Genomic DNA, 12,835 nt, shown 5'->3' on the forward strand with positions numbered 1-12,835 from the left:
GTTTACATTCTTAAAATAGAAGCCAACATCACCTCCTTGTGTCAAAAAAGTAAAATCTAAAGGCATTACTTCCAACTGTCATGCAAATCATTCCTTTTTGCCTTTATGAGCAAGGCTTGCAGCCAGAATTGCTGGTGTATTCAAATGACTGGTAATGCAAGAGAGTCAGGTCCAGAGACAATACAATGTGTGAATTGTACTGAGAAAAATAATCATTGTTGACACAGCTGGAATAAGCAAGGCAGTCCTAGAGTAGCATTGTGTAGACACATCCCGTGATGGAGAGGCATTTGAAGATGAAGAGAAAAGACTATACTTACCTTAAAAAATTTTATTAAAAAAATAACCGTAAAAAGAATTACTGTAAATGGTGTACTTCACAGATATTTGTATTTAAAGCAAAATAACATTTAGCATAACATATAGTACTACTCCTTCTTGTCTATATAGTTATCCTATGGCCCTTCATAATGTCATCTGTGTGAAAATCACCCCCTCTGTTCACAGTCTGCTAGTACAAGAAGCAACCATCTAGCAAAATGATGTCACAACCAGTTCAATAAGAAAGAGTTTTAGTAAGGACAATAGCAGTATTCTAATTACAGTTAGTGTAGCTTGCATTGCTAGTGTAGCTTGCTGTTGTTAGTGTAGCTTGCTGTTGCTACTGTACATGGATATAACACATGGAAGAGGGGGAAGCACACGGGATAGGAAGGGGCTACTGTACATGGATATTACACATGAAAGAGGGGAAGCATGTGGAATAGGAGGGGCTACTGTACATGGATATTACACATGAAAGAGGGGAAGTATGTGGAATAGGAGGGGCTACTATACATGGATATTACACATGAAAGAGGGGAAGCATGTGGAATAGGAGGGGCTACTGTACATGGATATTACACATGGAAGAGGGGGAAGCACACGGGATAGGAAGGGGCTACTGTACATGGATATTACACATGAAAGAGGGGAAGCATGTGGAATAGGAGGGGCTACTGTACATGGATATTACACATGAAAGAGGGGAAGTATGTGGAATAGGAGGGGCTACTATACATGGATATTACACATGAAAGAGGGGAAGCATGTGGAATAGGAGGGGCTACTATACATGGATATTACACATGAAAGAGGGGAAGCATGTGGAATAGGAGGGGCTACTGTACATGGATATTACACATGGAAGAGGGGAAAGCACACGGGATAGGAAGGGGCTACTGTACATGGATATTACACATGAAAGAGGGGAAGCATGTGGAATAGGAGGGGCTACTGTACATGGATATTACACATGAAAGAGGGGAAGCATGTGGAATAGGAGGGGAGCTACTGCACATGGATGTTGCAATGGACGGGGGGGGGGTGGAATAGGAGGGGGGCTCAGGCTCCTGAAAACAGAAGGGGCAGCAGTTATGTATGGCAGAAGTTGTGCATGGGTAGGGACTAAAATTGTTGGCCTAGGGGAAAATGTACAGTATAAATCTTTGCCTTTGCCTTGTTCACATGCACGCATTTGAGGAGATGAAAACCCATTTACAATTTAGCATTAACTAGCGAAATGATTCCATTTCTGTAGGGTCAGTGGAGCTTTTATCTTCCTCGCTGATGTTCAAAAAAGCTTTTCTCTTTTTTTAATGTTAAAGCTGCACTTACATTAGTTCAGATTTGGAAAAAAGTACATACAGGACTAGGTCTGCTTTATAGAGTGTGTGCTATTTTTGGCAGTACAAATGTGGCGCTATCATATCGGAGGTTTATTTGTATATGGTACCCAATGTACACAGTCTGACAGCATGAAAACACAGCTCAGAGCTGGAGGGGGAATAATTCCCACACAGCCAGTGTTATTATCACAGAGCCACATGTGAGATAGGCATCCCTCTAGAGACCTCTGTCACCGCTAAGCACAGCTCAGCATTGTTTCCTTATAGAAATGGTGCTAAAGGCTCTCACATTTTTTATGTGAGAAGTGTTGTGCTGGCCCCGGGTCAACTTCAAGTTGGCTGATTTATTTTATTGCTATGGTGTTAAGCAGCTGAGGTGACACTGGGTTTCATTGCCTTTTCTCTGTGGAGTGGTTAAGACAAGAGGTGTCATTTCCTGATACAGGCTGCTAACATCTTCATGTCTCACAGGTCGCTTTACAGGTTCCCATGATTAGATTAACCCATGTTACCCCTGCAAAAATGTTAAAGCCACGTTGTAATCATCTTTCCCTGTAGACTTGTGGTCACTTACAGTATCTCCTCAGCGCCTTGAGAACAACTACAGAAATGTAAAATGTACAAATCAGTGACATATTTATAGAGAATTGTCACCACTGCACAGAACACTATATATATATATATATATATATATATATATATATATATATATATATATATATATATATATATATATATATATATATATATACTGTGTGTTTATATTTATATATATATATATATATATATAGAGAGAGAGAGAGAGAGAGAGAGAGGAAATCTGCAATTTGGAAGAAAGAAATACTGTATTTATTCAATGGGGTTAGTAAAGCTCCCCTGACCTACATTGGATATTTTGACCTTACTGTCACATTTATATTTACACCAATCATAAAAGTGGCGACATTGCCAAAAGAAGCACCAAATCACCTTTTCCCGCCCTTACATGAATGCCACAAGAAGCAGCGGCCATCATTTGTGGTACTTTGAATGGAGCGGCTGCCTTAAGACTTGTACACACGTGCAACATTTCCTCCCAACTATCACCCAAACTTGTCTGTTGGACGATAGGTTGGGCATGTGTATACATAGCAAACGACTAGACGAGCGACTGATGAGAGGCGGTTTGCCATACCCAGTCGGTGGATCAACTGACCAACCATCGGGCATGTTAGCCATGTGTGTACAAGTCATTTGTACAACTTTTTTTGAATGCGGATATGGTTTGCACGCAGTCTTTAAATGAGTTGGTTGTTTAGTTGGTCGGCACATGTGTACGTACTGGTCATGCAAACAACAAGTCGTGTGGTTTGCCATGTTGGGTGGTTGGTCATGCATTAAATTGCACGTGTGTACGTCCCTTTAGTGGTTCAAGTCAGGGTTTAAGTACTTATTTACACTATAAAGGTGCCCGTTAACAATACAATGTTTGAGTCTCACAATATGCGATCCTTTTAAAGCTACAAGTTTTAAATACACCAGAAAAAAAGCTAAAATATGTAAAGTGCAAAAATCAGGAGTTAGCTGGGATATTGGTTATTCTTGAGCCCAGTGAAGGAGCTGTACTGTGAACTTCTGCTGTTTTCATGACAGATGACTGGACGGAAAATATTTTCCCTTGCTCATTTTCTCCAGGCTGTAATACTACTTAAAGGGAACCTGAACTGAGAGGGATATGGATGTTTCCTTTTAAACAATACCAGTTGCCTGGCAATCCTGCTGATCTATTTGGCTGCAATAGTGACTGAATCACAGACCTGAAACAAGCATGCAGCTAATCCAGTCTGACTTCAGTCAGAGCACCTGATCTGCATGCTTGTTCAGGGACTGTGGCTAAAAGTATTAGAAACACAGGATCAGCAGGAGAGTCAGGCAACTGGTATTATTTTAAAAGGAAAAATCCATATCCTTCTCAGTTTAGGTTCCCTTTAAGACAACTTTGAAATACTGTTTACTGCCAGTATGTAAAAGGCTCCCTAATGATCACCCCTTGAGCGACCGGGCTTCAGCCCTGAATCGTTTTGAGTCTGCCAGGAGAAAAGCGTGATATAACTATTGTGTCTTGTCTTGCCTATTCATAGAAACTGTAAATTATCTCACAGTGCCCTAGCTAATGTATCCAGCTGTGGGTTTTTTTATAGGAAAATTATTATACTTATAACAATTGTTTTGTACTAGTTAAGTGAATTGGATACGTGCAGCACAGTGTTAATTGTAAACTTAGATTGTAAGCCTTTGGCAGGGTCCTCCCTACCCTAGTGTATTCTTTATGATCATGTGCCCCCATATTGTGCTCCTTTTCCTATGACCATCTTGTACTTGAATTATTGGGCCTACCTAACCAGCTCTAAATCGCATTACCATGTATCTTGTACCCTGTTTGCCTTCTGTAGCTTTGTCCCATGTTGTATAACCTTGTTACGTTACATCTGCCATCCTTTGTATCGTATGTATTTATTGTCCAGCGCTGAGTAATAACAACAATAACATTTCTATAGCGCTTTTCTTTCATAGGACTCAACCTACACCGTTCATGAAACTAAAATCCTTTGTTGGCAGATTTTCTTTCCTTCAGAGATGTGTGGATCATGGTGTGAGTAGGTTGGAGACACTGTAATAGGAGCATTGTAATGGCTAGTGTTAGTGTTCAATATGTTGGTATGTTACTATGTAATATGTTGGTGCTTTATAAATACAATACATGATAATAATAATAATGTATTTCTCTAAGTTCAACATTCATTTCAAAGAATACCAACTGCACTTTTGCAGGAGGCCACTAGAGGGCACTTCCTTGTCACATCCACCCTTCATAGGCAATTCATATAGCTTGCTTTCAAGATGAGGAGTTAGAGGTCTAGAATTAACTTAGGCAGCAATTATAGGAGCAAAATGGCTTGCTAAGCAGAAGAATCCCTGTGTTTTTACCATCATTAATATTTTTTTCAATAATTCCTTGTGTACCTGCAACAGACAACAATCGATGTGTGGAAGCCCTCATGTACCAAGGACACTGGTGTGCGAAAAGCGAATGGTCACCGTATCAAACGACCAAGTATCAAATGTGGTCCTCAGGAGGAGGCTGGCACCACCTTAAGTGAAAATAGCTCTTTATTATAGATATTTAAAAATACTTCATGACCTATGTTTTGTCAACAGCTGTTAGCCATTCATTGAAAGTGAACTCTTTTTTAATATCTTAAATAAAGAACTGTTTTTACTTACAGTGGTGCCAGCCTACTCCTGTGGCCTTCATACAACAGATCACTTCTGAGTTTTAAAAAGATGCTCAGTTTTTCTTCAGTTTTATAGACTGAACACCTCTAAAGATGCATTTCAATTGATTATACATTTGTGGCATGCCTGGTCAAATATTTATAGAACCTTTTGAAAGAAAACAATATTATTTGAAAATTTGATTTGGGTTTTTTTGGAAATGTGATTTTTCTATACAAGCGATCAGTTCATCATTTAAAGGGACCCCGAGCACCTCTCACGGGCATGCCTTTAAGCCAGACAACTTCCAACAAATGACCCCACTGGGTGAGACTCTTGCAATGGCCATGTGTGTCATTTCCTCTTCCTGCTTAATTCGGTGATGCACTTCTCTAACAGAGAAGACAGGGGTGACCCGGAAGTTATAACATAGCCAAGATGGCAGCCGCAATTTTTAAATTGGACCTAAAACTGTTTGGTGTAGAACGGCGATTAAGGCACCAAATGAAAGAGAGCACAAGCTACAGAAAGGTATGCATTAAGTACTTTGCAGTATTGGTCGGAGTCTTATAGGCATACCCATGAGAGGTGCTTGGAGTCCCTTTAAACCTAAAAATGGAAGGATTTGGCTGTACTGGTGTGACACGGTCCTTAACTGCCTGGTCATTTGTGGTCCATAAAAATGGCCTGCTTACCTACACCATTCATGAAACTAAAATCCACTGTTGGTAGATTTCCTTTCCTGCAGAGATAAGTGTGGATCATGGTGTAAGTAGGTTAGAGACACTGTAATAGGAGCATTGTATTAGCTAGCGTTAGTGTTCAAATTCAAGATCCTGAATTTGGGAACCCGAATTATGCTGAACACCGCACTTCAGCACCCAAGCTAGAGGACAGGGTCATGCGGAGGTCTGATGCTTCCTCATTGGAGTCAAATGAAGCCCCAAATGGACTGCAACCATGTGGCCCTGTCCACTAGCTTGGATACTGAAATGCGGTGTGTGAATATTAAGCTGCGGTGTCGAATGGGTGAGCTGTTGGTCTTTTTTCAGTTTGACATGCTTAGCAGAAACAAACACTGTTTGTTTCCAACCGGATAAATCAGTCAGATAGGAGAAAACATCATCTTGTGCCAGGAGATGTAAACTGACATACGCAATACTTATACTGCACTGGGCATCCAGCCAAGCCACAAATGGGCTCTTTTCAGCCCTAAGATGAAAGTCCTGGTGTGCCTCTCTGCTTGTTGTGGAACACACTGGCAAACCAATCAACCTCTTTTGGGTATTCTCTGCTCTCATGCCATCGTGCAGTCAGAGCATATGATGGAAATAAATAGAGAAAGGCACATCTGGGCTACAGATATAAACCTAGTCATTCAACAGTGTCCAACCTATCTCATCTGGAGAAAACTTTGACAAACTCCAGTATGATTCATGCTAGCATTGCACCAGGAACTTCCTGACCTCTTCTATGTAGAATTATAACCGCTTTTTCTCCCTTCAGTAATCTAAATGTTAAAGAGGGGTTAAGTCAAGTGTCTGATTGTACGTACAATTCATCTTTCCATTTTTGTCTTTGATTAGCAGTTTAGGTCATGGACTGTAGAAATAGATCTGGTATCATAACTTTTGAAGACTAATGCATGGTTTGATGACTCCAAGGATCTGGAAAATATAAATACAGTATAATGTATGTGCTGTAGGTTAATGGATACATTTACTCCCTTGTGCTTTTAGTGCAAAGATTGTTCAGATACTAAGTTGTGACATGTAAAATAAATACAACATCAGTGTCTCTTGTCCCTTCACTGAAAATGAATTGATTGTAACTAAGAACTGGTTTAGGATAAAATGGAAAATGTGTGCTGATTGAGTATAACGGGGGTCTGGGAAGCCTGTGATCTTTCAGAAAAAGGAGAGGAGAGTCCAGGATACCCTTATGGTGTAGTATGTTATGCAAATGGTATAAATAAACATAGTTTAAGATGCTGGCAGACTTGTTTATTGAGATTTAACATTTTATTGGACAGTCTAAAACTAAGTGGCATAACTATAGCAACTCCTCCTCCTTCTGAATAGCGCAGTGAAGCTATGTAATATTTACCTGCTCCAGTGGCTTTGGGTCTCCTCTGATCATCCTGACAGCCACACACTCAATACTGCATACCTCTTTGGGTATATCACATGACTGAAAGAAGGAAGTATGGAAGCACAGAGCATGTGACTGCCAGGAAAAAAAGAAGAAACACAACACATCCCTGGAACGGGTAAAAATAACACTGCTCCTCTGCACTACTCTGCTATGTAGGGAGATTGTCACTGGGGGTGGGATGGTGAAGGTGCGTTCATATGTGTTTACTTTACCAGCCACAGTGGGGGGGCTCTGGGAGTTGGGGGTTTGGATCACAGGAGGGAGCCCATACTATTTTTGTTGGGGGGGGGGGGGGGCTGTAGGTTATTGCTGTACTCCCAGCTCAAACCGACAGTGTTTCAGTTTTAAACACTGTCATCAGCATGCTCCTCTGGGCACAAAGGCAGTGCGTGGTCATTCTTTTACTGCTTACAATGATGTGCAATTGAAGCTCTTGAGGGCCACATAAAATGGAAAGGAGGGCTGCATTCGGCCTGCAGGCCTTGAGTTCGACACCTATGCTGTAGAGAATCAGAATTAACTTGGAAGAGAGGGAGGCAACCTAAAAAGTATAAAACACTTAAAACAGTTTAAACAGTAAGAGGAACTTGCCTCAGCATGACAAATGGTTCAGGGTAAAAAAGGTAGGGTAAAATAAAAACACCAAACAACCCAGTTCCTCTGGTCAGTAAATAGCGTCTGAAAACAAGCAGGTAAAAAAGTCTACTTTAAGATAAAAATACAATAAAAATCAAGTAAGAATGTTAATTGAAAATGTGGTATTAAAGCTTTAGAGGTAATTTGAAGGTTTTACCAGTTACACAGTAGCGGTTTTTGAAAGGAGTTCTTCATCAGCACCCTTTTATATCTTTAGCTAGCGATGGGAAGAATTTGAATATCTGTCTGGGTGTTAATGAGATATATGACCTCCATGGGGAGATTTCTTCTTGTTTCCTGTAAGGTCACTGTTGACAGGTGAGGAGTTTTGTCCAGCTGGGACACAGACACCAATAAATTCCATTTTTCAGTAGTAAGACCAATGTTAGAATGTCCTTCAAGTTATTATTGTTGCTCATGTCCCAGTTGTAAAGATTCCATTACTTGCATGCATTGTTACCAAAGATAAAATGGGAGGATAAAGCTCTTAAAGAGGAACTCCAGTGAAAATAATTTAATAAAAAAAGTGCTTCATTTTTACAATAATTATGTATAAATGATTTAGTCAGTGTTTGCTCATTGTAAAATCTTTCCTCTCCCAGATTCACATTCTGACATGTATTACATGGTGACATTGTTACTGTGGGCAAGTTATGTGGCTGTTTCTAGCAGTTCTGGCTGTTACAGACAGCTTTAAACAGCCATTTCCTGTCTGTGAACATTGTTACATTGTGGCAGTTTGCCCAGAGTACCGCGGTATTCAGCCTCTTGTGGGAGGGGTTTCAGCACAAAATTAGGCACACAGCGCCCCCTGATGGTCTGTTTGTGAAAATCATTCTATTTCTCATGTAAAAGGGGGTATCAGCTACTGATTGGGTTGAATTCTTGGTTGGAGTTTCTCTTTAAATGAGTTCACAGACAGCTGTAAAAATCTGGCAGAATTCAAAAGGCACGTACACAAGCAAGATCAATTTCACCCGATGGAGATCGGCACTCGACTCCCCGGCAGCATTGCAGAGCCGAGGCTGACAGATGCAGACTAGTGATGAGTTCTGTTGCTATCCAGAGGGGCGGAGGGCTGAGGGAGTGGCACAGGAATCCCATTACACAGGAGCTGGATGAGTGGGAGAACAATACTATTGGCCTTAGCAATTTCCCGGGATGGATCACTGGCCAAGTGGTCAGGAGGGGTCTGGGGGTCCCGTACACTTGCTAGATTCTCTGCAGAGGCGGTCGTTATTGGAAACCTTGGCTGAATTACATCTTCTGTGTGTATGAAGCTTTAACCTGTCCCATTCTATTCAATGATTAAACTGAAATCTGCTAATAGTGAAACTATAATTTTCTAAAATGCCCGCCAATATGTTGCCATGCAGTCTAAGGTGCCAGGTCTACCTTAGGATCCACCTGCAGGATTTGTACAGCATACATAATATGTTGTGATTACACAACACCACTTGGGGCCACATCTTTCCACCTTTTGCTCATCTTGATGTATTCTCTGCTCACGGTGCCATTAGATCCAAGGCCTGAGCAGATGAGTGCATAGTATATAGGAGTGCATTGAGGGCAAGCCTGGAGCTGTCCATATTTAACCATCAGCTATTCAGTAAAATGGGGAGGCAAGGAGCCAGACTATAGTAGAAGGCACCCTGTCTAGTTACTCACTCCATTGGTACCGATGTACTGTCTGGTGAGACATCAGAAAATAACCAAACATGAGATGCAGGAGTAGGGCACATTCGTAAATGTTTCCTGTAGCTGTTTAGACGTGCAGGGGAAAGATTGAAAATCAGTTACTAGAGGGTGTACAGATCTAAAGGGACACCAGGGGATGACTTTTACTCTTGCATGACAGAAGCAGCAACTTGCAAAGGAATGCCTCATGTTTTAGGCAGACAACTCATGGGAGAACATCGCTGTAGCAAAACACAGCTTGCTGCTGGGAGCTACTCCACAGCTGGTTAGACTTCTACTTTTTCCTGAACAGGTCTTAGTGACTTGAAGCCAATGAAGAGCATTTTACTAAGTGATATTGTTACTTAGAGTAGACGGTCAATTTTAAAAAGGTTTAGAGTGTACCTGAGAGCGTGAAATAGAAAGATTTTATACTTACCCGGGGCTTCCTCCAGCCCCATGAGCACCGCTGTATCCCTCACCATCCTCCCGAGTGCCTCTGTTTGGCCGTAATCAGCCTCGGTAACTGGCTCAGTCGTGTCAGTCGGGCTCTTCTGCACATGCGCAGACGGCAATGCATGCGCAAAAGAGCTGACTGGCGCGACTGAGACAGTTTACCGTGCCTGATTGCGGATGAATGGAGGCACTCAGGAGGACGGCGAGGCACGCAGCGGTGCTCATGGGTCTGGAGGAAGCCCGGGGTAAGTATAAAATCTTTCTCCTTCGTGCTCTCAGGTTTCCTTTAACTGAAGTTATGCTTTAATCTGGAAAGTTGAATGAACTCCAAACAAAGAGATTAACACATTTAACACACTTTTGCATAACTTTTTTTTCTGCAATATGATCTGTAATGTTGATCAGCATTGCATCTGAGCTGTGCACTGTAAAAGACAAACCATTTCCCTATATTATTATGCATTTTTGCTACACCAACACCTTTTTTTACAGCCCTTTACAGAGTACATTGCACAATTGGTGTCAGTAGCTGTCCTCAGCTGGACTCACAGACTAATGTTTGTGTTCTGAATGTAGATTTAGCTGTTTGCCAGTAGTTCTGCTTTTTGAATTAACAGTACAAGGAGGTCTGGTGGAGAGTAAAGCAACCCGTGAGAAATAAAACTTGCTGTGCCTAACCCACTAAAAGCTGCTTTTCACATATTCTGGTTACTGTAGACTATTTTACTTTTTACAATATAAGAAGCCAAATGAAATGCATCATGTGTGCAATGTGCAAAAAAAAGAAAAACAAAAGGTGTTGTAAAGTTAGTAAAAAGAATTCCACAGTCATGAGCGTCACGGGGGTAGTGGGAATGGAAAGGGTCAATAACCCCATGTATATACACACACGTATATATGTCTCACATATACAAAACAAAGTTGTCCTCTACCAGTGATATACTGGGAGCCACCACCACACGCTTAGCATACCCCCCTCACCCCCCCTAAAAAAGAAAAAAAAAAAGAGGAAACTAATTAAGCTATTCAGGAAAATAAGGAAGTTAATAATAAAAACTTATTTCTCTAATTTCCCAATATTATTTTGTAGTACAGTAATTAACATGGTTGATAAGGTAATAATGGTTTGAACTGATGTCAATTGTATGCACCTTGGACTTGTACTTTACTTGTCAGTATAATTAAAAAAAAATGTATCACATCTTAATCCATTTTGCCTACACTGCAATAATCCACCAAATACCGAATGAAATACTGCATGATTCTTTAAAGAGAACCCGAGGTGGGATTTCATTATGTTAGTGGGGCACAGAGGCTGGTTGTGCACACTAACACCAGCCTCTGTTGCCCCATGGTGTGCCTCCAGGACCCCCCTGCGTGCCACTATACCCCCAGCAGTGCTGGCGACACACAGCGTGTCGCCAGCACAATGTTTACCTATGCCTGTCTGTTAGCGCCGCTCCCCCGCCTCCACTGTATCGGTGCTACCCGCCCGCATCCCTACCCTCCCGCTGATTGGAGGGAAGTGACGCGGGCGGGTAGCGCCGATACGGAGGAGGCGGGGGAGCGGCGCTAACAGACAGGCATAGATAAACATTGAGCTGGCGACACGCTGTGTGTCGCCAGCACTGCGGGGGGTATAGCGACGCACAGGGGGGTCCTGGAGGCACACCATGGGGCAACAGAGGCTGGTGTTAGTGTGCACAACCAGCCTCTGTGCCCCACTAACATAGTTAAATCCCACCTCGGGTTCTCTTTAAAATACCAAATGAAATATTCATGAGGTGAAAATCTTAGTAAATTGTCATGCAGTTTTTGGTAATTTTAACAAACTATTACCCGATGTGTAAAAATCTTTGTGAATTCAGAAAAAAATCTAAAATTATTCTTATTATTTATTTGATTTATATAGCACCAACATATTACGCAGTGCTGTACAATAAATAGGATTACAGACAATGATAACAGGGGTGACAGCACAATACAGGTAATAGACAATAGATACAACCATACAGTTAATAAGCAATTAGATACAGAACACAATGCAGATAATAGTACAATGCCAGGGTAACAGTAAAAAAGGGCGCAGGAGGCTAGTGGACAAATCGGGCGCCGCCATTCACTCCCATAATAAATATCATTTAATGGGCGCCCGATAGGAAAAAAGGGCGCCGGAGAAAAATAACGTTTTAAAAGCGGCGCCCGGAGACTTAATGTTTTATTACTGCTTCTCATGATTAAACATTATTTAATGATTTATACATTTTTTAATATTATTTTTAAACGAAAAACAGTACAATATTTTTTTCAAACATTATTTTTAAACGAAAAACAGTACAACTTTTTTTTTATTACATTATTTTTAAACGAAAAAAACGCACAATATGTTTTTGAAACTTTATTAATGCTTATCACAGGGGGGTCTTAGGTTTAGGCACCAACAGGAGGGTCTTAGGTTTAGGCACCAACAGGGGGGTCTTAGGTTTAGGCACCAACAGGGGGGTCTTAGGTTTAGGCACCACCAGGGGGGTCTTAGGTTTAGGCACCAACAGGGGGTCTTAGGTTTAGGCACCAACAGGGGGTCTTAGGTTTAGGCACCAACAGGGGGTCTTAGGTTTAGGCACCAACAGGGGGGTCTTAGGTTTAGGCACCAACAGGGGGGTCTTAGGTTTAGGCATCAACAGGGGGGTCTAGGGGTTAGGGGTAGGTACAGGGAGGGTTACTTAGTAATTTTTTTTTTAAACGTTATTATACGTTTCACTATTTAAACGAAAGATTAACGTTTTTACAATTGCCGATTTAATGCACATTATTTAATGATTTATAACTTTATAAAACATTAATTTTAAACGAAATACAGTACAATACATTTTTAAACGTTATCCATGCTTATCGTTTAAAACCCCGCACCCTTTTTTCCCAGCGCCCCTTTTTAACGTACGCCAATGCCAGATCATACACTGGAGTGGTGGTGGTAAAAATACAAGTTC

General features: G+C 41.2%; 1 protein-coding gene across 1 annotated transcript in view; it reads left to right on the top strand.

Annotated features, from left to right (window-relative positions):
* The window catches only part of LOC137503714 (collagen alpha-1(XXV) chain-like), a 298,356-nt gene extending 291,784 nt beyond the window's left edge, over positions 1-6,572 (top strand). The window contains exon 3 of the mRNA XM_068231110.1: positions 6,509-6,572. Within this exon, the coding sequence (XP_068087211.1) occupies positions 6,509-6,516 (8 nt within the window). The 3' untranslated portion in view covers positions 6,517-6,572. The remainder of the gene's footprint in view (positions 1-6,508) is intronic.
* The last annotated feature ends 6,263 nt before the right edge of the window (positions 6,573-12,835 follow it).

The sequence above is a fragment of the Hyperolius riggenbachi genome, chromosome 1, assembly GCF_040937935.1.
Source record: "Hyperolius riggenbachi isolate aHypRig1 chromosome 1, aHypRig1.pri, whole genome shotgun sequence".
Lineage (NCBI taxonomy): Eukaryota > Metazoa > Chordata > Amphibia > Anura > Hyperoliidae > Hyperolius > Hyperolius riggenbachi.